General features: G+C 41.5%; 1 protein-coding gene across 1 annotated transcript in view; it reads right to left on the bottom strand.

Moving 5' to 3' along the window:
* The window catches only part of LOC113029761 (uncharacterized), a 66,246-nt gene that overhangs the window by 25,737 nt on the left and 16,646 nt on the right, over positions 1–23,863 (bottom strand). The window contains exons 4-15 of the mRNA XM_026180757.2: positions 19,454–19,624; positions 14,454–14,537; positions 14,070–14,234; positions 13,872–13,955; positions 13,050–13,217; positions 10,944–11,171; positions 10,621–10,851; positions 8,698–8,799; positions 8,365–8,441; positions 7,901–8,045; positions 6,398–6,635; positions 410–494 (exon numbers count right to left, since the gene is read on the bottom strand). Coding sequence (XP_026036542.2) covers positions 410–494; positions 6,398–6,635; positions 7,901–8,045; positions 8,365–8,441; positions 8,698–8,799; positions 10,621–10,851; positions 10,944–11,171; positions 13,050–13,217; positions 13,872–13,955; positions 14,070–14,234; positions 14,454–14,537; positions 19,454–19,624 — 1,778 coding nt within the window. The remainder of the gene's footprint in view (positions 1–409; positions 495–6,397; positions 6,636–7,900; positions 8,046–8,364; positions 8,442–8,697; positions 8,800–10,620; positions 10,852–10,943; positions 11,172–13,049; positions 13,218–13,871; positions 13,956–14,069; positions 14,235–14,453; positions 14,538–19,453; positions 19,625–23,863) is intronic.

The following is a 23,863-nucleotide window of genomic DNA, read 5'->3' as shown; positions in this document are numbered from 1 at the left end:
GGTGATACATGCTTGCTGATGTCATCACCGCAGCTCTGGTGAAACAGAGAGGTCAACCAGAGGTCTCACCTCTGAACTCTGCGACCCAACATCTGCTTGCTCACCTTCTCCCATCAATACATGTTTGTATATATTTTCTCTCGCATTAATCCAGGAGCAGATAAAAGGGAAAGCAGTTCACATGTTCAGGAACAATGTAACATTTTGCTTTGCAGGCTCAAACAATGTATGCATTTAGAGCTCAGGGCTGTTCTGTTCAACACATGTTCGGTTAAAAAAAAAAAAGCCTACTGTGCGTCGCACGTAAAAAAGTCTAAATGTTTTTGATTACCGAGCTTACGCGAGGGACGGCGGGAAATGGGATGAGAACGGAAGCCGCTTTCCCTTTTTCCTTCTCTTTGCTTCTTACCTTATTTTCTCCTCTGCTAGCTTGCCTTCATTCAGACACCCCTCCATCCGCCTCACCTCCTCTGCACGGGCTGCCAACTCCTCCACTGAGCAGGAGAGAGAGAGAGGGGAGACAGAGGAAGAAGAAAAGTGTGCGATAAAGAGCAACAGTTCATTTCAGACACACTTAGTTGGGATTCATTAGAGAACAGGCCTTATTCAAATAATCACACAACCACAAAAAATGCAAAAAGAATAGTCATAAAATTGCCTCAGATAGCTCTCGATGCAGAGATGATTTTGTTTTTTGAACTGGATTAAAGAAATAACTCTCCGAGATGACTACACACTTGCACGACACTTTACATCTCCTAGCAGGCAAACGTTAACTGGATGATTTACAAAACCTGCATACGGAGGTCTTTATTGATTCTTGTCAAGTTCAGCACGAGTGGGAAAACATGAACTGCGAGTCACCTTCAAAGCGAACCAAGAACTCTGCCACAGAAGAGGCACTGAATGCCTTTCAGAGGCGGAGAGGGAAGGGAGGAACGAACACAGTGCACTGCTTACAGTTGGTCGGCGAAGCAACCTTTTGTTGAGAGACAAAAGGGGTGCTCCCTGGTTTCGTCAATAGATGGCACTCTTTACCTTGAGCAGGCCACTTGAGCTCATACCCCTGACTGCAGCCCTTCAATCACATACCCTTTTCAGCCGTCTCTTCCATCTACATGCAATAAAACCCCATTGTCCTACACTTAGTAGTTTAGCACATTGAGGGATGCATAATAAACCACTAGTCAGGTTTCTCAGCTAGGTTTGCTTTGCAGGCCCTGTTCAGTTTGAATTTAAAATTTAGGATTTGCCCCCGCACTCCCCTCTTTTTTTTGTTCTGTATGCTGTTTTGTGAGTCAATGTTTCTTCATAGCTCTTAAAACCTTTTCACTAAATTCAGTATTCATTGAATATAACATAAACTGTCAGCCATCGGTGACCAAGGCTAGTGAATATTGAGAAGGTCTGTGCGCTGAATATGAAGAGGTGTGTGCGCTCCTGAGTCTGTGTTTATGTGTGCACGTGTGTGTGCGAGTGCGGGTGTTTGTTGAATATTTACGGAGCGGACCTTGACTTTCTGAGTGTGTATTTGGGTGTGTGAAATAGAAATATAGGAAATGTGTATTTCTGTAAGCTTTTTAAGGCCACACAGAATGCTAGGATAGAAGTGGTGGGAAAGACTGAAGAGGAGGAAGCCAAAACCAATACCATAAAGGAAACAATACAGAAAAGAAAATCCACATTTAATAAAACTATGACTAATTTATGGTTTTGTTGCATCAAAACTGTTTAAACTAAAGCCCTAGGAAAATTGAAGCTGCAACTGGAATTGCTAAATATTTAACGATGCGCTTTTATTTGTGTATCTATGTGCATGCATGTGCCCTGCCTTGGCTATTTTACCGAACCTCAAGGTGAAAGTTTTGCTATGAATCTCAATAATCAATAAAGTGGAGATGTGAAAACTTGAGATGGGGATCAAATTCGTATTCAAGGCATTCGCTTTTCAGGTGACCTCAGTGACACCTTCCACCAGGGGAAGCCACAGAGAGAGCAATTAACTGCATGCGCTGACCGTTTACACAAACTCTCTTATTTGTGCCTGAGCTCGCATAAATAAAGATGCGCACAAAACTGAAATACACACTGAAAATTAAGTGAAAAACAAATTTGTAGAAATACGAGGGGAAAAAATGGGCACAAAGGAAGCTGGTCCAAACACATACAAGTCCTTACTTAAATGTGGTACATATTTAGCTTGGCAAGACTTGATGACCAAATACTGACTATTTTTTTCCGCATAAAATGAGGATCTGCAGAGGGGGTGTGGATTTTGACACTTCTCTCTTTATCTTAGTAAAAGCAGAACTGTGATCCATATCCTGAGGTCTGAGGCCCTTAGCAAACTGTTTTGAGTGGCTTCATGAGCTGTGTCCGTAGTTCACAATTTAAGATCTTCAGTCCTTCTCTTTCTTAGCTCTTTGATTCTTGTCTTCACAACTTACGGTGTGACATTAGGCCACAATGTAACTCTCTCCCGATCTCTCCTTCTCAGTGCCTTCGTAGGAGCTTCAAAGCCCATCATGCAGCATCAGCCTATAATCACAGATCTGCGGTCAGATTACCCTGCTCTCACCGCTAACCTTTAACATGAGAAGGATGAAAACCTTGCTAACCCTGAATCAGTGGTTGGGGCTAGGCCCGGCCCTGCCTGGCCCTCATAAAAGCTTCATAAGGCTTCATGGGAGCTTCCTTTGGCTTTGTTGGGGGATTCGGAGCCGGCTAAGGTGCTCCCGAGAGATGTCCCAAAGCCTCCCAAGACTCTTTCTCTCTCTTTCTGAAGTTTCATGGGCTTGCAACACTGCTTTTGGGTATAAGCCAAAAGGTGCAGACACACAGCCGCACACTGTCATGCACACAAATACACCACAAGAAGACCAAAAAAAAAAAAAAAAAAAACACACCTCATATGCACACAACAGTGAACACTCACAAAGACAAAGACTAACACACACAAACACACACGCGTACACCCCAACACACTCCCCTCTTGCTCTCTCCTCTTCGCTTTATTTACAATCCTCTGGCAGCGGTACAAGGGCCCGGGGCTATAACACACGGCACCTAATGCTCAAACTGCCAGGTAATCTCATGTCTGACATCCCCCTTTGATAGAAACTGATCAATAGACTCTTGTAAAGGAGTCATTTTCTCTGATGTTTCTACCAACCACTTCTCTCTATCTCTAACTCTCTCTCCTTTTCACCCCCCCCCCCCTTCTCTTTTATTAGCCATACATTTATAATTCATATTTCAGCGGGGCTGAGTTTGCTCTGAGACAAAGAGGGAGGGGGGGGGGGGGGGGGGGTTACGCTTCTTTGTGTAATAAAGAACAATAGTGGTGAAATGATGGGGAGAAATGCCAGTGTTTGCTGCTGGTTCCGGTGAACAACAGTTTTGGGGATCGATAGAGTGTGAAATGGGATTATAGCTAGTAATAGAGGTGAATTGGAGGAGAGAGGCCTGTGCACGTGTGTGTCCGGGGATCCAGACTGGATAGCAGCAGCGCACACACACACACACACACACACACACACACACATGCACGCACACACATTCACACGTACAAACGAGTGCACGCACAAACGTGCAATAATGATTTCATCATCTTTAGGCAGATGCACATCAGCAGCACAGAGGGGTGGTAATATCACATTTCTGTTTTGGTGGAAGTGTGGAAATAAGGATATAGTGTTTTTGTTTATGCCGTTATTTCATTTGTTGTCACACGGCATCACATTTATTTTGCATTATAACCAACCTTACAACACATCTTATTTAAGATGTAAGATGACTCTACTAGTCGGGTTTGAATATTTTAAAGATCCATCCCCGCCCGTGTTTCACGAGCAGATGCTATGAAAACACCTACTTAAGAGTACGCCACATCTGATTTTCCTGGAAAACAGATTACGAATACAATCGTCCCTTCGGTACACCTTTATGTGCATTTTCTGTAATGGCTCGTGTGCACTGTATGTTCGAAATAGTGCAATTTTCCGCATGTATCACACACGCCCCAGCCTATTCCGAGAGCCATAAGTGACAGAATGACAGTAAATTTGACACAAGCACCCATACGCCAAGTTTAAGGACTTTTTTCTATCCTTTTTAATCACTCCTTTCTTTCCAGTCTCTTCATCCTATCCTGACACAGTCTGATTGAATCCAGCTGCCTTCAGACACTTCAATCTAATCCATGTGACACTTCCCTGGTTTCCAACTCATTCTCTTTTCCTGCTTCTTTCCTTCTGTCTGGCCACAGAGACCTTTATATAATATCCATTACTCCCAAACTACATTTATATATTAAACTGTAGAAAGCATATCAACAGCATTAGAGGTAAAAATGCTTTGTTAAAAACACCAAAAATGGCAGTTTATCTCGTTAACTGTCTAAATAGCAACATCAAAAATGACTTTGGACTGATATGATTATTACTTCTGAAAACCTGATACTGGCAGCTACTGTGTTGATAATTCATTGATTTTTAATTTACCAGATGAGTAATTTTGTAATTTTACATAACAATTTACAGACGACTGGGTTATAAAAGGCTAATAAGTTATGTAGAGTAATTTAAAGCATCTTAAATATGCATTCCTTATTAAATTATTCTGGTTAGAGTCACCTCAAGCATACATTTTCTTGTTAACTCATAATTGTATACCTGTTTCTGCCTGTCCATATTTTTCTTATCATTCAAACCTGTTCACGTTCACAGTCCAGTCCATCTTAGATGAGGTCTGCTGTTATTAAGCAACAAACAAAATCATCACCACTCAATGAAATGTTTTCATAATACAGAAAGAACCTCGACGAGGGCTTCATGTTAATAAAAAGGCCCTTTGTTCATGACAGTAATTTCTCAAGCTGACTCCTCACCCAGTTTATTCAGACCACTGCTATATCCAGGTAAACAATGCCCCCTTTGTTATAATAATGCATCTTTATTCTTCTTAAGTTATTACAATAGGCTCTGCATTGCTGGATTGTATTTGCTGAAGGTAAAAGCTGAATAATATGTGGTTTTGTGTGTAGAGTAGAGTTGAGGGAATGCGTTTTGATCACAGACAAAGGCCAGGCTACACAGCGTTGTCCTTCTGTCTCTATCTTGTTAATGAGCAGTGTTCAGTGAGAAAGCCAGCCACTGTCTGCCACAGAGAGAGACCTCAGATTCATCTCTCTGCGGACAATAGGTGATTGTGTGTGTGTATGTGTGTTTGTACCTTGGAGAGCCAGTGTGTATGTGCTAATTAAAGCAGTGGGAGTTGGAAGAAATGGCTGCAAGCGTGCGCATGTGAGGTGTTTGCCTGGCGTGACCGTCGATGTGTACGTTAATTCTTAATGAGACATTTCTGTGCCCAGAGAGACCCAGCCATCACCATTCCTACACTGACGCACTACTACAAAGGCCACCATTGGCCACACGCACACATGTACAGACACACACAGAAACCAGATCATTACCATACAGCTAAAGCAGTGCACCATTAAATCAAACCTCTACCTACAGCGTGTGTGTGTGTGTCTGAGTTAACATGGTGTGCAGACAGCTAGCTACAAAATCACCACACTGCTGGCTAATTTGAGCTAACTGATTGAGCTAACAGCAGTGCGGGTGGTTCTGCAACAAAAGACAGGACAGGCTGCGTACTGTAGCTCCTCTGGTATGTGATGGGCTTCTGATCGCCAATAATGTCCAAAACCTTAGCAGCGGGGAAATGTTCATAGAGTGCTAATAATAAAGGCAGGGTGATGAATGGATCAAGCAGTGAACTGACATAAAATCTTTGCTTTTGGTCATGTTGACTTGCTTGTTAAAAAAATGTGGATGCTGAATCAAGCACTGGTGAAATACAGGTTAATTTTCACATGATACTGAGTATAGTGTTAGTTCAGGCAGGCCACAAAGTCAAGCATAGCCATATTCCTGTCAGATCAATTGATCTCCATGCTTGCCCACAGCTGGAGGCTCAACTAATGCATCTAGCTGGCAAATCTCATAAAGGCCACACTGTGTAAGTGTCTTTAGGAACCTACGGCTTCTTCTTATCTACATGCCACATTGCAACCCACTTTCATCCCCACTCTTCCTTTTCATGCTATGCTGACAGATTCATATAATGCGTGCAGTAACACTGTCATTGAACCCTACTCTGTTTTATGTTGGGGTCTGGCTCTTGCTCTCTCCGACTACAGACATCCACGAATGCGCGCCGAACAGCAGAGAAGTCCCTGAACAGTGACATAATACTGAATATTAATAGCATTCTTCTTATAAATATATTAGTCCTAACTGAAATATGTATATGTTATCAACATGAATATACGGTTGACGGAAAATTATTACTTTATGACTAACAGCTTATCAGTTTATGGACTGATTGCTACCTGTAACTTGGTGACTGCTGCGCAGCTCCTCCAGCTCTTTCCTCAGCTTTCCGATGAGAGTGCTCAGGGTCTCATTCTCTCTGATAGCACTCTGCAGCTTCTGCTGCTCCTTGTGTAACGCCTCCTGAAGCATCTGGGCCTTTCTTCTCTCCACATCCACCTCTCGGCTCTTTCTTGCAGACTCTTGTCTGGCCTCCTTCAGTTCCTCATCTGACTGCCTGAGGAGTGTCACCTGTACCTGCAGCGTACGGGCCAAAGAAACATCCAGCGTCTGTTCGGTTTAAATATGTTGCACAGTTGTGTTTATAATGTGCTGTTGCCATGTAACAGTTGCCATCAATAGACCTCTAAATATATCATCAGAAATCACTTATTATTTGCTTTGCTTGCTGCTTACATTTAAAGAATTTCCAAAATGGTATCGCATCATATTGTATGGTCCTGAATAAAAACCGAAGATAAAAGATATATATATTTCCATTTAATCTAAAGCTGGAAAAGACAGAAGGTGGTGGAAATGATGGTGGATATAATAATAATAATAATAATAAAACAGAAAAACATTATGAACCAATATAAATTCTGTGTTTCTGTAAAAAACACACACATTTAGCAACCCAAAAAATACACTGTCAAATACAATTTCCTTAAAAAAAATGTTTTTAGTGTTAATGGCTCTGAACTCAGCCCTTGTATGTATGACTGATCACTCATGTAAAGGATTAGACTCTTGTATAATTATGTATATATGCATAATGATAAAAGTTAATAATGTGTACATGCATTATGCATGTGATGAATGTAGATGTATACTTCAAGATATGTGTACCTACATGACACGGACTCATTATGTGGTATTCCACAGGGAAGTTGTGTGAATGAATGGGCAAGACCTGACAGCAAGAGAACCTGCCGCTGTGTGTGTTTGTGGGAGTAAATGTAAGTGTGCGAGCATATGATTTTGGTAAGAGTAACACGTGTTTTGCTAATATGTGACAAACACAAATTAACGTGCGAAATCAAATATTACCGTTTCCACCTACCCATACACGGCTAAGCAAGCGTACACACAAACGCGCGCAAACATAGACACTCACACACTCACACACATACAAATGATGTGTCCAAGACTGCCAGGAATGCTGGCGTTCTGCCAGGCTACAGTCACCACTTTGAGTAATTTGAATATTTAGTGTCCCATTGAGCTCTTAATTGGAGTCAATTTCACCAGCCTTGGCACCGTTTGGTGCTTTAATTAATGGCGAGGCAATTTGTTTCTGCCAGACAATCGCAGGACAATCACATGAGTGGTGGGTGTGTGGTGCCCGTGGAGGTGGTTGAAATACTCCTCTTTGGGAACTCAAACATGTCCTTAGATTGAAATGACTGCATCGCGAACATTTAAGGACAATGGCAGATGCGTCTGAATTTTGACAAAGGTCAAATTAATATAGCTCTCACTAAATTAGAGGACAGGTCAGCAGATATGCATTATTTTAATACCTTTTGGGCGTTCGCCAGTTCAAGCTCTAAGGATGCCACTTCCTGTTTTGAACGAATCACTTCCTGTTCCAGCTGTTTTTGATTGCTCCGGTGAGTTTGCTGGGAAGCAGCGAGACTTGGTTTCAGACCCACCTTTTCCTGGACTCTAAGGTAAGGAGAGCAAAAGATAATTGCCTGAGCAAACCGGTCTGTAAAAAATGTGCTGCCCAAGTTAACACAGCGTAATAATATGTAGACCAGATAGCATATTAATGATTACTGAAATTAAAAAAAAAAAGATTTCAATAGATTTTTACATCTGCCAAGTAACATAATATATCTACTGTGTGCCATTTAGTAAGCAGACTGTTGCGAAAATGAGAGCGAGTTGGGGGTGGAGACTGATGAGAAGGGCATGAAAGGAGAGACAAGGACAGAAAGCGAGCAGCAGAGGAGAATGAGAGTTTTATAGACTCTGTTATTACTGTCTCTCTAGCTCTGACTTCATCTGAAGAATAGTGTTTTCACACACCGCAAGGTGTTCAACCTGTGCCGCACAGCGCTGAAACACACACACACAAAGAAAAAATGAGTGCTGGAATGTAGCAAAAACTGTTTGTCCATGTAAATATAAAACAAACTTTAAATATAAGCCTACATTTACATTTACCAGCGTTACTTCTGAATACTGGAATGTCAACAAATCTTATCTCTCAGCTGTTATCACTGAACATAACTGTGGCAGATATATTTTAATGTTTCATTGTGATGATAATACACAGAATGCATAATCCCAGCAGTGCCATGCAGGATATTACCTTCTGCAGCTGCTGTCTGAGTCTTCCTAGACTCAAATACTCCTCATCAGAATGAGAATGGCTCCGACGATAGAGCTGCAGGTCGCACTCCACAGCAAGTTTCTATAAGTAACGAGAGAAAGGGAGAGTAAGTGATATAGATAGTTAGAAAAAACATATTTTTTTAAGAACATCCCGCTTGTTTAAATCTTATTTTAATCGGTTCTATAACCCAAAACACACCTAAACAGAAACTTAAATAGAAACAAACCACCAAGTCAAGACACAAAAGGGCGAATGAATTGAATGAATTGCATTTCAACAGATTACACTTATTTTGGTTTACTAATAAATGGCAGTGGCATTGATGGGCCATTAAGGAAGCACATTATTTTGTGTTACACTCATTTGTGTATTGATTTGCACAGAGAAACATGACCTTGGTGTTTCAAGCACATTATACAAACTGTAAAACAACAAGTTCGAACTTAGCACGTGACTCTAGCTCATAGGAAGTACTATGAGCAATCGCGCTCATGAACATCTGCATTGTTCTCTTAATTACAAATGTATATCTCTTTGGAAAAAAGTGAAAGTGTTACACTTTGTTTTTTACTCCCGAGAGCATCGCCAGGAGTAATGCTCTCGCTTTTTTTCATAAATTGCTTAATGTATCACTACCCTCAATCTTACCCTATTAGCTGCTGTCCTTTATACAGGCAAATTATGTAAGTAATTCAAAAGTAGACATCTTTATAGGAAAGGGAAGAAATCTTACTTATCTTCAACTGTCCATCTTTATGTTATAGTGAAATATTCTCTAGTCGAATATAAATTGACCAGTAGAGATAGAATTAAGATACTACACTCACAATTTGAGCCAGTCCATGGTTTTCTTCTCCATTTATCCCTCAAATGTGAAACGCTATAACTTCTAAACTGCTTTTATAGTCATGTTTTCTTTCATTTAAAACTGTTTCATGTTTTCCACACTGTATTTCTTCGTAAACAGGGAATAAAGGCAATGGTGATTTTAGGGTTAGCTAAGCCCAACAGTGACATGAGGTAGCGCATTAGCAGGATGTGAAGCTCCATAAGAACTCCTAACCTCTTGATAGGCGCCTTACAATCAAAGTCATTAGCCAGTGTAATAAAGGGCCTGAGATACAGCCATTCTTCAACAGCCTAACTCTTTTATAACCAACAGATTAAAGTTGATTGGATTAAAATGACATTCTGCCCGTCTGACCTTGGCGGCAGCAGTTAAGTTCATCCAAATTAAATTTCTCCGTAATAAAGATGATTCATTTGTTGCCTGACGTAGTAAATATAAAACAGAAAGGGGGAAAAAAAGAAGAAGAAAAGATTAAGTGACACACGCCAGTGCACAGATGCACAAATGCGCACTAGTACACACACACATATACATGCGTGCGTACAATGACACAAGCACACAGAGCAATATATCCATGCATGCACTTGTACAGCATGATTGGAGCTGGCAAGCACCTGGGTGCACTTGCGAAAATAGAGAGACACCCATCGGAGTTAACCCCAAAAAAACAAGGCATGTATTCAAAACCTAGTTTTTAAGGAGGTGGGTGCATCCATGAAAAAATACATAGTGAGACAGTAAAGTGTGCAACAGCATTAGTTTCTTAGTTTGAAATGAAAGGCTGAACTGGTTTATGACAGAGTTTTCCACTGATCTCACAGTCAACCTCATTTGTTACGTGACATGATTACACAGAATTAGTGTATACAATGAATCACACTGTTTTCAGATGTTTCATTAAGTGGAAGGAAAACAACTCTTTTGCAAGAAAGGTTAATACTATTTGTTACGCAAGCAAATCAGGTTGTCCACATAGATATAAAGGATTAACTATGTTCATGTATTTGTACGTGTGTTTGTGTCTGGATTACGTAAATGTTTTCCCAAACCTGCTGATTGAGTGTGTCCATCTGCTCCTGAAGGGATCTCATCAGGTTTTTGAAGTGCTCCAGTTTTTCTTCACTCTCTCTTAGCAGGTTGTGACTGGCCTGAAGTTCATCTGTTAGTTGGTCAAGAGCCTCCTGTGAATTCTCCCACTGGCCAACCTTTTCCTGATACCGGCGCTCCAGCTCAGCTAGCTCTTCCTTCAGCGAAGAAGCTGCTAACTGCGACTCTCTTAGCTGCCATTAAAACAGGTAGTCAGACTCAAAATTAAAGACATATTAGACAAAACGTATGTACGTATTTAAAGGCTATATCGGCCATTATTAACCTTTTCCTGTGAATATTGTAGTTCCTCCTCCAGACGTTCCACATGCTCTTGCACCCTGCGCGCCTTCTCTATTGCTGCCGTGCATTTCTGCTTAAAAATCGCAGCCGTTTCTTTCTGCTCCTGGGTGTGCAAATTGGCCTCTTTGAGCTCATCCTTGGATTCTTTCAGCTGCTGATTAAGAAGTACCTCCTCCTTCTCCGTATTCAGCTTCTTTTCAACTGTATCAGCCTGAGAGCAAAATCAAACAGAGTACAGATGCTGATGTTGACCTTTGTTTTTCAATAAAGACGATGAAAGCAGTCAAATTTAAAAAGACACAGTGGCACGTGTGAATGTGTGAAAAAAAAGCAATATGAAGTAGGAAGCAATAAATAATCTTGCAAAACGTAAACTTTTATATTACATAAACTATTACAGCAGCAACCATCATCATCATTATCATTATGCTAAAATTCAAACAGTGAAACCAAAGCCATTACTCAATGCTTCGTGACTAAACGTGCCTTAAAAAGCTACTTGAACAGACCCATGCTAGTTTGTTTAACATTAATTTACTGCACTGCTCTACAGTAACCTCTGTCATAATGAAAGGGGAACTCAGGAAGTGAAACCGGGCTTAATCCTGCCGTTACACTAGGAATCCTACCGTAGCTCACCTTTCAAGGGGAGAGGTTGAGAAAGTTAAACCCGCTCTAACACTCAGCTTGAGTTCATCCACATTAATCCCGCTGTAATCTGGATCAGAACACGAGGGTTTTACGACTAATGACAGCCAACTAGTTAGATTTCAGCGGTTCACTGCAGCTCGGTTTAACCAGGGATTAACTGGGCCCGCAGGACTAACACTGGATTGAAGGTGGCACGAGAGAGAACTTGCTCATGCAAAAGGAAGAAAGAGACAAACCAGAGGAGAGGAGTCATCGACTCTTACTCTCTGTTTTAGAGTGGAAAGACTGAACAACCTGTGTAGGTGTACGGCCGCGTGCGTGGACTGCTTAAAAGCATTGACTCAGCCCATGCAGCCTCTGTTTTATCTGAGCGTGATGGTGGTGAATGGTGAATGTTTGACGAGGTTGTCTGAGGTAACAGTTTTAAAAATAATCACACGGAGAAGAACCACACGCTATAAAGTGAGACGTCGTACGTCGGCTTTACATATCAAAGCTGTATTTATTACTTGCTCTACTTGTGTCACTGTATTTCTCTCCTTTAATGAATTCACTATCCTACAGGCCAAACACTAATGGTGGACTTTGCATTTCTTTCTGTTACTGGATGAAAGGCCTCATAACAAGACTTAATGGGGACACTATGGCTTTCTTGTGACCATAATCAGAAGCGTGTGCTTTGGGGAAACAAACAACCCTCATTAAACATGATGGAAAACACATCTGACCCTCATGACCTGACAAGCCTCATTTGGCCTGATGTTTGAGTATTCACTGCCGTCACATGACTACCCAAGTTGACCCTAAGTTGATAATAACTTTATTCTTGGTCTACATTTCCCTGTCTGTATTCATGCTTAGTTCCAATTAGATGTGAGAGTTTCACAAACAGTAGAGTCATCGTGTCTTGTTTAGTAATTCAGATGATGTAGATTGGAATATATGTAAGATGACTACAAAATAAAGCTTGTCTGCCGCAAGCGAGTCGGTTTGCCGTTCCTGGCAGAAAACTCTGACTACTTGATTGTCTACCGTGATTTAGAGCGCTCGCACTCAAACGCACAAGTGCATCCGATTTTTCCTTTTATGTTCCTCATTGGATTATCGCAGTAGATGGCTTTTCGGTTGGATTATGTCTCAGCCGACAGACAAGTGAGCACACAAAAGAGTCGACTTCTGCGCCGTTATGGACCTCCGACTTAAACCGTCCTTGAGCTTTGTGACCTCTGGCTCTCGGTCTTTCAGCCTGCTGTGCATTTGGCCGAGCTCAGAGTTGTTCTGCTTCAGTCGGCTGTGAAGCACGGAGCCGGTCCCCCCTCCGGGTTACGCTTCAATTTTGTGAGCCTGTTTCACGACTTCCCGGTCAGAGTTCAACTGATCCATAGATTTCACAAGAAGTGAGCAAAGGTGAAGAGGAGAGGAGAGAGTTTCTCTTTACCTGTTGCTCCTTAATACGGAGCTGCTCTTGTAGCTGCTGTTGTTCTTTCTCCTTCTGCTCTCTAAGGTGCTCGATATCGCTGACCTTTTCGCTTAACTGACAGGCCTCTTCCTTGTGCGCTCTAATCGTGCAGTTTAAGTGTCTTACCTCTTCCTCCAGAGCTGTCACCTGAGCCAAAAGAAAGAGAAAAAAAGATGAAAATTGAGACGAGGAAAGCTTTACGCTGGGATACTATGCACACCCAGACAGACAGAAAAGACAGTGAGGGGGTGGCAGTAACCAAAAAGTGAGTGTCAGGTTTGAGTCAGAGAGTTTCCCAGTTTAGTCTCAGGACCAGCTGGGAAAATGTAGGCACAGCATGAATGAGTAACGATTCCCTTTTCCTTAGCTCCAACTTTCGCAGAGCCTTTGAGCAAGGTGCTACACCTCCCATTGCTCTGATGGAGCTGCTCGATAGCCAACAGTAGAAGACTGCTGCTGGTTTGGGCACTTCCCTTGAGTAGATGTGTGCAACTCTGTGGGTGTAAAGCAAGGAAGTGTTGAAAAAATAGGGGTGATCACTGAACCTAGCCTCGGCATATGAAAGAAAAATAAAAAAAATTGTAGGAGAGAATTGAAAGCCCTAAGACAAATTTCAAACCCAAAAAGCAAAACATAATATAAAAAAGAAAGCGCCTTTTTCATAAAATACTGCTTAAAAACGGCCAAATATGCAGTTTTAAAGGGAAAAACATGGAGTTTCCATTTCTCCAAATTGTATTTTTTAATCTCTAAAAACTGCATGACACAACCTGAAAAGTGAACGCAGACGAGCCACCGCACCTGCTTCTGTGTTCCTCGATGCTTCTGTTCAGCTGTCTTCATTTCGGCTCTGAGCTGCACAATTAACTCATCTCTACTTCGAACCTGAAAACAGAGAAAATTGACAAAATTAATAAAAACGTGCATTTAAATAAGTTGCACGTCCTGGCATTTTAGCCTCTCCAGTTCCTTTAATTAAACAGACAGAGAGAGATGGACCTCAAGGTGTGAGGTGTGGAGTTTGTGGCTCAGAGCCAAGTCAGCCTCCAGTTTGGCTTTGCTCCGGTCGAGGTGGGCGCACTCTTTGCTTCGGTCCTCCATCAGGATTCTCAGCTCATCCCTCTCCTCACGGAGCTTCTCCAAAGACCTGTCTTTTCGAAGCAACTGTTACATTTGCACATAAATTTGCATCCGCACCAGGGGAAAAAGCTTTAAATGTCCAAAGATAAACATGTAATGAAACAATATTAATTATAAACCCACTCAACATTATCCAACAAACAATTAAAAACAGGATGCGTTAAAAAGTGATTCCATTATCAAATTTCAGTGTGGTTAACAATAATCATGAAAAATGAAACTGATGGGGGGTTTTTTTTTTACCTCTTTTTGACACTCTGAGTGTTGTCCCTTACTTTCTGTGAGCTCCTTCATCAGTGTACAAATCTTAACCTCCCTCTTCTGTATCTGTAAGATGAAAGCATTTAATCACACATCAAACACCCATTTTTTTGTTGCTTTTGTTTTTTAAATCGCAAAGCCACAGCCGATCTCATAAGATTCGGACAAGGGAACGTCGTGTTAAGAACATTCGCTGGCGACTCTGTCACCGTTTACTGAACTCGAGATAAAATATTCGAGTTGTTGTTTTCATATTTGTGTGTTTCAGGTAATGGTGGCGGTGATGGGTGAATGACACTGCATACAGGGAAACGGTTGTTGATGCTTCTCTTGAGTATACGCTACGTCTCACAGTAGCTTGTGTTTGTCTGTTTCCTTGGTGACCTTCCCTAATTACCCACTTCTGCTCGATGCCAAATGAGTGCGTGAGCGTGTGCGTCTGCATGTCTGTGTGCGCTTTCATGTGGGTGTGATTCCTTACAAGTTTGCCTCGGGGAAATGTTTTGGACATTTTTTCTTCTGTACGTGTTCACCGACTTCCTACCTCGCCACGGTCTTTTTCTCATTGAGGTTGGTGAGAACGGCCAGGTTTGGGTGTCGAGCCAAAAAGTTTCTTTTTAACTCTGGGATATTTTTGCGATGGCTTATTAACATTTTAAAGATGTTAAGTTGTTCTTTTAACCTTTCTATGACTGAAACGTGAATCTGATCATCTCCAAAACAAAAAACAAAATCAGCGGCCAGTATTTGGGAGTTGAAGACCGAGAGGAATAGGATGCTCTAAATTAATTAACCTTTTTTAAATTGACATGAAGGCAAGATTGTATTACTTGATATCTAATCCTGTCTTGTGAGTGATTTTACCACAATATCACTGACAATGCTGACAATAACAATAAGAAAGAAGAAATGCTATGTCTCGATCTAATTTTAACAGCTTATTTGTTATAGTTGAAGCAGACAAGTTTTCACTTCCAATTTGTAAGAGCCTTTCTTTTGGAATTGAGTCAAATGCTCGCTCTCCGTTTCTCTTTCCCTCCCCACCTGCTGTCTGTCATCCATGATCTAGGGATCGTTTTGACCAGAGTTGAGGGCTTGTTTGTAACTGTCCAGGGGGATTGATGGAGTTAACTTGGCTCTTTGGCCTCTCACCTCTGGCTGTCGGTGGCCAGGCTCACCAGACGCACTAAACCTGAGCTATGGCAAGTGAAGAAGAAGAAGGAAGAAAAAAAGCCCTGTGTATACACACCGCTATCCACGCACCAGTTAAATCACACAGGAGCATTCATGTAAACACTTCGACTCATACAAATAGGTAGTACCCTGGTACCGGAGTGATACCGGTGGTGTTTTGCATTCCACAGACATCAGATAAAAAAAAACGTGCACACAGAAGAAGAAAAAAAAACTGACCAAAGCTTTTATTCATCTTACAAATACAAGTCATTCCACTTACCCATAGCAAACACTGCACACTCTCTTCCTGCCAATTGTTAAACCATAGCTTGATTTATCTTTGAGTGCGTGCGCGTGCATGAATTCCCAATGTGAGCGTGTGATAGGCAGAATGGATGTTGATAAACACCGGAGGACGTCGTGTCAAAACAGACAACTTGTCAAAACGACACGCTAACTAGGTCAATCACAAAGTTTAAGGAGAAACTTTGGAGTGGAGCTTTGGTTTATGCATATCTCTACCTGGATGTCTATGTGTGTGTGATAAGCTCCTGAACGAATCTGCAGGAGGGGACCTCCAATATCGAAGGTATTTTTAAATCAATGAGCTCTTAAGTGCATCCCAGTCTCAATGTGTTCACACATAACGCACGCACACAACACTCGGCGTAGATAGAATCCCCACTGACAGGCAATGACAAGATAAAGAGAGGGAGGAAAAAAAAGAGGTGCGCAGGTGGGGGGGGGACAACGACAGGAGGGGGAGAAATAATATTTGAACAGTTGGGGGTGGGTGGGGTAGTGAAGAGGGTGGTGGGGATGAAACAGAGATGTGGCAAGGCAAGAAAAGAAATGAGCAATAAGTGAGATCAAGAGAGAAAGCAAGGCGAGAGAGAGCGAGAAAAAAATCTGTAAGCTTTTCTGACAGTTGTAAAGCGCTGTGACCAGGACCCACGTCTGTCCCTGTCCAACCTTGAAGGCTCGAACAACTTTAGTCAACGCCGCTTACCTTCCACTGTACTGCTCCTACTCCGTTCTTTTGTTTGCTTTCACCTCTTTTTCCACTTTAAATAGGAGGGCATCTGAATTAGTTTTCCAAAAGTGCTTCATACACAACTTGTGCGTCCTTGCATTTTAAACTAAAGTCCAAGTGAGGAAGCTGAGGACACACTAGGCAGGAGAGTTAGCAGCAGATTAAAAATAAATAGGATTATAGTGCACACATCTGTTTTGAAACACAGCTTCATTTACTGTTCTTTAGTCTCCGCGCGCATAGAGTGAGATATTTTAAGATTTAGAGTAAAGGATCTGAAAGGTCGTGCCTCACATATAGCTCTATGGCGAGATTTTGTGGCTTTTACTGTCCAGCAAAATTGAACGTGAATCCTCAAGTCAAGAAATCCCCCGTTCTGCTTCCTGTGCACATTTGTGATCTGTGATCTTTAAAGAAGAGTTTGTGTGCGTGTGTGTCTTTTGGTCCTGGGAAGGTGAAGTAGATCATTTCTACAAAGAAAGCCGCTTGTGATGTTAATGATTTTATTATTGACACAAGGTGGTGGTGATGGTGGGTGGGGAGGGGGAGGGAGAGACAAGACTTCAACCTCATGTCTCAGTCGCAACAACATGTGGCTGTTCACATGATGTTGATGATGATGTGCGAGTTAGTTAGAAAAAAAGGATTCGGGATTAAAAAGGTAGGAAATTAAAGGGATTAAGGAGGAAGTTGTGCCCGTCCGATTCCTGACAAGCCTGGCTTCATCAAAAGGGTGTGTTTTTAATAAGGCTCTAAATTTAAGACTGGACATTTACATAAAAAAGGGCACACATCTGCTTTTATTTGACAAATTTCCTGTGTCATATATGTTGTGTTAGTCACAAAAAAATTAAAAAATACAGTAAAAAAATGTCAACAGCAAACCGTAGCTGTCCTGCAAACATCAGTATCAGTGTTTGGTGAAATGTTGTTTTAACAGAAAAAAAATGATACCGCAGGGAGAGGAAAAAAGATTTAAACAGATGTTTCAGTGGTTTCTTATATAAATCTAATATAAATGCCGTGTCCACGCTGACTTCCCAAGAATTTCGGATAATTACGATTTTAAAGTGACTAGAGTACTTGTTCTCTGCAGCGAGAGCAGACTGCGTTCTCTTTTTATTCGAAGGAAAGAAGTGCAACTGTAAGTGAGAGGGCGAGCGAGTGCAAGAGAGAGTGAATCAGCAGAGTACATTTAAGATGAAGGAGAGAGTGTTGACAGTATTTGTTCAGCTGTGCTAATGTTTGGACATTTAGAGCCGCAGCGAAAAGAAAAAAAAAACACTTAATGCAAAGTTCTCCGTTTCATTTAGATTTGAGAGGGAGCAGGGGCGCTCGCTCGCGTTCCCGCACACCTACTGCAGCCACCGTCCACACAACGACGGAATGAAGTGTGCATGAGGGAATGCAAAGCTGCAAGTGTGTGCGCCCTTGTGTGGGTGTGCGAGAGAGGGCTTGTAATACATCAGAGAAAACCAGTTTTTGTGCATAAAGCAAGGCCAGATGTGAAGCAGAAACCAGATCCCTGAGAGCTGTGGTCCATCCTTTGACTTAACCAGCACAAACATAAAAGACTTAAACACACCCACACGTATACATGTGCACACAGTTGCACGTGCACAGGTAACTGCATGAAATGTATGTGCGCGACAAAACACATGAGCACAAAACCGTTTTAGAAATTATTTAAAACTCTCCTGTATGTGACAGCTTAGCTTCGGTGACTTGTTTTTAAGGAGCTGAACTTCAGTGCAGCTGCTTTCATCGTGAAAATGAACTCCTGTGCACCCCCTAATTAAATTTCTTAAATTTACCCAAACTCCCATATAACATGAGCTACAGAGGAGCATTTTTAAATGGGCACTCTAATAAATGGCTGACTACTGTAACAATAGACTCGCGGATAGCCAGCAAAATTCTGAACTTAACCTTCACCCTAAAAAATACGTTGAAAAAGCGTATTGTCAGTGAAGAGGCATCCCAGTGACAAGGACCGAACCTCATGTGCTGTGTTCTGTTTTTTTACAATTCCGAGCCCTTGAAATTTCCCAACGGCTTTGGGAAAGGTATCTTTGCAACCTGGTTAATTGAAGGTTAAACACAAACCACTAAGCACTAACATATGCTTTTGGTGTATCGCATAAAGGGCAGAGCAGGACAAAAAAAACAGGTCTTAGAAGCAATGTAGCACGTGACCACGTGATTTCCCAGCTTCGCCACAATCCCAGCAGTAGTGAAGCTGAAATCCCATTTTAGCGGAACAATCAAAATTTTTGCCAAGTCTGTCTTCATCAAAAGTATGTGTTTTTAATAAGGCTCTAAATATCAGAACATCCTATTACCCATTATCTAAAACCTTATTATCAGCACTATTGTAGAAATAGACAATGCCTGTCACAGTGAATATTACATTTGAAAATTTCATATTTAAATGAATCCCTCACCTACGCGACCCATCTTATCAGTCCCATTGTGGGGAAAGACAATGCATTACATTAAAGTGAATATTATATTTAATCTCCCATCCAGTAGAAATTTCGTATCTCTAGATTAACCATTTTTCTTCCAACGTGCCCGCTTTCTGTAGAAACTCTTGCTTTAATGGTGAGGTGGAAAACTCGCCTTTAACGTACCAATTGTCAACAATTTGAGGGGGAAAAACACGCACACGCTTCGGTTTAATTGTAAAACGACAAAGTCAAACAAAGCAAAGATTTTACAAGAATTCACATTTTAATATTTGAATTAAGACCTTGGAGACGAAGCTGATTACCTTCTTTTCACTGGTGCGACGCTCGAGAGCTAATTCCAGCTGTAGACGTCCAACCTCTTTGCTCGCATGGTGCAGCTGGCCTAAGATCTGCTGTCTGTCTGCATTCAGGTTGGTGGTGGTCTGATTCAGGGCATTCGTGATATCACTTAACATACCTTCACTTATTCGTAACTGCAAGGTTAGCAGAGACAGGAAGAAAGGCAAGGATGATGATCTGAAAGTACTGTTTGAGGTTAGGACCTTTAAGCCCACCGACAGACAAAAAGAAAGCTGTGGTGGACCAAAACGCAAGGAGAAGAATGAGCGACCCATTGCAAGAAAATACAAATAAGAGAGGTGGGAGATGAAAGTAAAATTTAGAGACGTTTGCTTCTGTTTTTTCTCCGTACAAGTGAAAGGGAACATCATAAAGGCTTTGTGCCAGGCTAGGGACCCCTACAATTACCGCTTTGACTCGGGACCAATAAAACTGCTTGACTACTCGTCATAAAGTTGTAGGACGCTAACCGGAGCAGTGCTTCTAAAACCTGGAGGCAGAGCTCTCACTGTGTTGTGATCCTTTTGTATCTCCTCTACATCAGATGCATCAAAAAGCTTTTCATTAAAAGAAAAAAAAAAGCATCACATGATGTTTAGCTGGGCCACGGCCCCTTTTCTTTGTAACATACAAAATCACGCTGGCAACAGAAAGCAACCTGTTTATTTTCAGACACTTACTTAAACCTTTGACACCGCAAATTTTCAAACTCGGCCCCAGAACATCAGTAACATGATGAAATGAAAATACAGTGTTACACTTATCGCATTTAAGCTGCTGGCGCCTTCTGAATACACCAGTGATGTCAAAAAGGTAATAAGGAAATTAAGTTAGTGTTAGAAAAGTAAGGGCATAAAGTCGGCATCTAAGGGCCCGCTGTTTTTATGTCGAATGTATTTCATTTAGCTGGCTGACAGGCACCCACCATGCTAAAACACTAAGGAGCAGACAAATGACTTGGTTTGGCCAAGGACACAGTAAATAGGTTAATTTAAGCCTAAAACACATCACTGCCACGCGCCACTCTGATATACCTAGAGGGGTGAGAGGGGGAGGAGGAAAAGAAGAAGAGAGAATGAAACAGAGAGGGAGCGAGAATAAAAATAAAGAGAGGGAGAGAGAGGACAGTGAGAGAAACCTAAAGGCCATTCCATTCATCATGCGTACGACTCTTTAATGTTCACATTCATTACCACTGATTCTCATTGGGGCAAAAGAGAGAGAGAGGCTGGACAAGGGAGATGAGAGAGGAAAAAGACAACAAAGGAAGCAAAAAAAAAAGAATGATCTGAAGAAAAATAATTAATAGAAAAGAAAATCAAGCCAACATTTAACCCCTCCCCCCATCTTGTTCCTTCTAATGGCTAAGTGATATTCACACAAACATGCTTCTTTAATGTACGAGGCTACCCTCTGCGGAGCTAAGATGGTGGGGATGAGTTATTAAATATGGAGAGAGGGCAAGAGAGGAAAGGCGGAGGAGGAGGGGAAGAAGGACTGATGATTAACTGTGAAGGAAGTAAAAAATGAGGAGAATTCCCCGATGTACCTCGCTGGATTTGATTTAGAGAACGATGCCCAGTTCTGCTCCTTGTTTAAGAAGATCTCCTCTCCTCTGTGTGCGAGCGTGTGAAAGACAGAGCGCGCTTACCCACTGTGCTCTGCCGTGTGGCTGGGCTGTCTTTGAGGATGGCATTCTAGTTTTCTCCTTTATGACAAATGTTCTCTTCAGAGACTTCTATGTGACTCGCAAACTAACCACATCCTGGGCGAGGGGCTTCGCATGAGCCTCCTCAGCTTGGAGGTTTTCTACCTGCAAATAAAAAAGTGCTCAGAGGCACCCTTTCGCCTCAATCGAAGATTTCCCGTAGCGTTTGCGAAACTACCAACAAGATGTGGTGGTTTCAGTTACAGAAGATAAACAAGATGTTCGTTTCAAGTAGTGCTGACACTTTGTGGATTTTTATTTTTATTTTATATTTGTTTGAGCAACCGGGTCAGGATTTCTGGAAAGATTGTGCTGAGTTGTATTTCTGTAATGTATTTTTTGGCTCTTTAAGCACGACTTTTAAGTGCTGTTTGCATTCATTACATTCAAGAGAGGGCAGGCATTTCTACAGCCAATATTCCCAGTGATTGGTAACTTACACCATATAAATAGCAGTACGGGCCAGAGATGTCATGATCCCTGGCTTTTTGTGCCAGGTTTTTGAGTTGCGTCTTCTGGTTTATTATTTAGTTGGGCTTCTTTACTCTACTTAAGCGCCTACATTTTGAGTTATGATTTCCTCATTTTTGTTCTATGTATATTTATGTTTTAGCTCATTAGTTAGCATTTGTGCTTAGTTCCCACACTGTCTAATGTAGAACGTTGTGTGTTTCTTTGTGTTTAGTTTTGGGGTTGTGAATTCTTAAGTTATAGATTAATGGCAGGTTTTTCCGTTACTTTATGGTTTTAGTTCTTTCTGTATTTCATATTTTTCAGCTGTCCCTCTGTCTCGCTCTGTGTTTATGCCTTGGTCCCCTTGTGTTGCCTTTTTCTGTTCATCTTGTTAAGTAGTAATATTCAGATTAGTATTGGTCTTCTTTGGCTATTCCCTGATGTGCCTTCAGCATGTGCTCTTCTGCTTCCTTGTGTTTTCTTGTGTTGTTGTAGTTCTCTGGGTTATGTTTTCGTTAGAGATGGCACGATACCACTTTTTTATGTCCGATACCGATATCATAAATTTGGATATCTGCCGATACCGATATGAATCCGATATAGTGTTTTTTAATCAACAAAACTGTTTTTTAAATATCTTGCTGCATTTTGTATAAGTTCATACTCAAGTTTAAAACAACAACTACACTAAAGCTATTCTGTTATACCTGTATGCAAAAAAAATATTTCATAGTTCAGCAATACTGATCAATCTAATAAACTTAGACCTACACCATCCTCCCTATTCTGGTATTTTAAAGAGTACTTAGCATAAATATTAAGCAACCTAACTAATAGGGTTCCAACTCCCAGCAACAACAAAAATAAATAAATAAAAAATAGGGAACCACCCCTCACGCTCCACCTCATGATGCTTAATCAACGTAATCAACCTTAATTTGATGCAGTGTGAAAAAAAAATGCACAGAAATCAATTATTTTTCAAGAAATATTAAATAGATTCAACATCTTTCTTCAACAAAATTGCAGACTGCACAGATGGTACCTTCCCAAAGGAAAAACTACTATAGCTTACTAGGGTATATTAGACTTAATAGTCACTATATACAATAATGGACTTCTATACATTTTACATCAGATTAAAACTTTGGGTGTAAGATTCAGATAAATATTAAATAATTAAAAGCTCGACATTTTAAATGAGAATAAGAAAGAAAATTATGTCTTTGTGCCCCCTTTTCCCTGTTAATGCCCTATCGGCCCCCCTGGCTAAACTTTGCTAGATCCGCCCCTGCACAGTTACCAGCGTCAGCTACGTAGAAAAAGATCCTGGAGTAGAAAGTAATATTAAATAAATTCTAACAACAGCTGATCAAGCTTAAACGTGCTGCTGTTGTTCAGCCGCTGGTTTCCTCTTTCTGGTGCAAAGTGGGCCAAAAACAAACAAGAGACACGGACTTGCGACAGAAAAGCCGATCAGCTGATCATTAAGCAGTTTCATGATTGAAGTAGCAGCCGGAGAGCGAGAGGCAGTCGCTAGTTAAGCTTAACGCAGGAATGCTTTACAAACATTCAGAGATGGACTTACACACTTGCTTTACTTCTCTCGGGGTAACTTTGTCAGAGATGAAATGCTGGGTTGCTAGCGAAGCTCCACATGCTATCCAGACCACCGACAGGTCCCGCATGCCACAGCCGCTCTATCACGTGATGCATACTGCTCCGACGTGCTAACGTTCTGAGGTGAGTTACGGTGTGTTGCAAGTTTTGTGAGGTGCTTTCGTGATATTTAATGGATCGGATTACATTTTTTATTTTTCTCCGATATCCGATCCAGTAATTTAGGTCAGTATCGGACCGATACCGATACGTAATATCGGATCGGTCCATCTCTAGTTTTCGTTTGGATGTCTAGTAGCAGGTTTGGGCTTTTATCAGCTTTTATTATTCTGCCTTGAGTCTTTTGCATTTGGATCTGCCACCTTGGATCCACCTTGGATCTGGTCAGAGGACCCGGTGGCGCCAGTGTCCGGCAGCCTCGCCTCTGTCAGTGCGCCCCAGGGTGGCTGTGGCTACAATGTAGCTTGCCATCACCAGTGTGTGAATGTGTGTGTGAATGGGTGGATGACTGGTTGTGTAAAGCGCTTTGGGGTCCTTAGGGACTAGTAAAGCGCTATACAAATACAGGCCATTTACCATTTACCTTCACACT

The sequence above is a fragment of the Astatotilapia calliptera genome, chromosome 9 (assembly GCF_964374335.1).
Source record: "Astatotilapia calliptera chromosome 9, fAstCal68.1, whole genome shotgun sequence".
Classification (NCBI taxonomy): domain Eukaryota; kingdom Metazoa; phylum Chordata; class Actinopteri; order Cichliformes; family Cichlidae; genus Astatotilapia; species Astatotilapia calliptera.
This window is presented reverse-complemented; position numbering and strand designations above follow the sequence as displayed.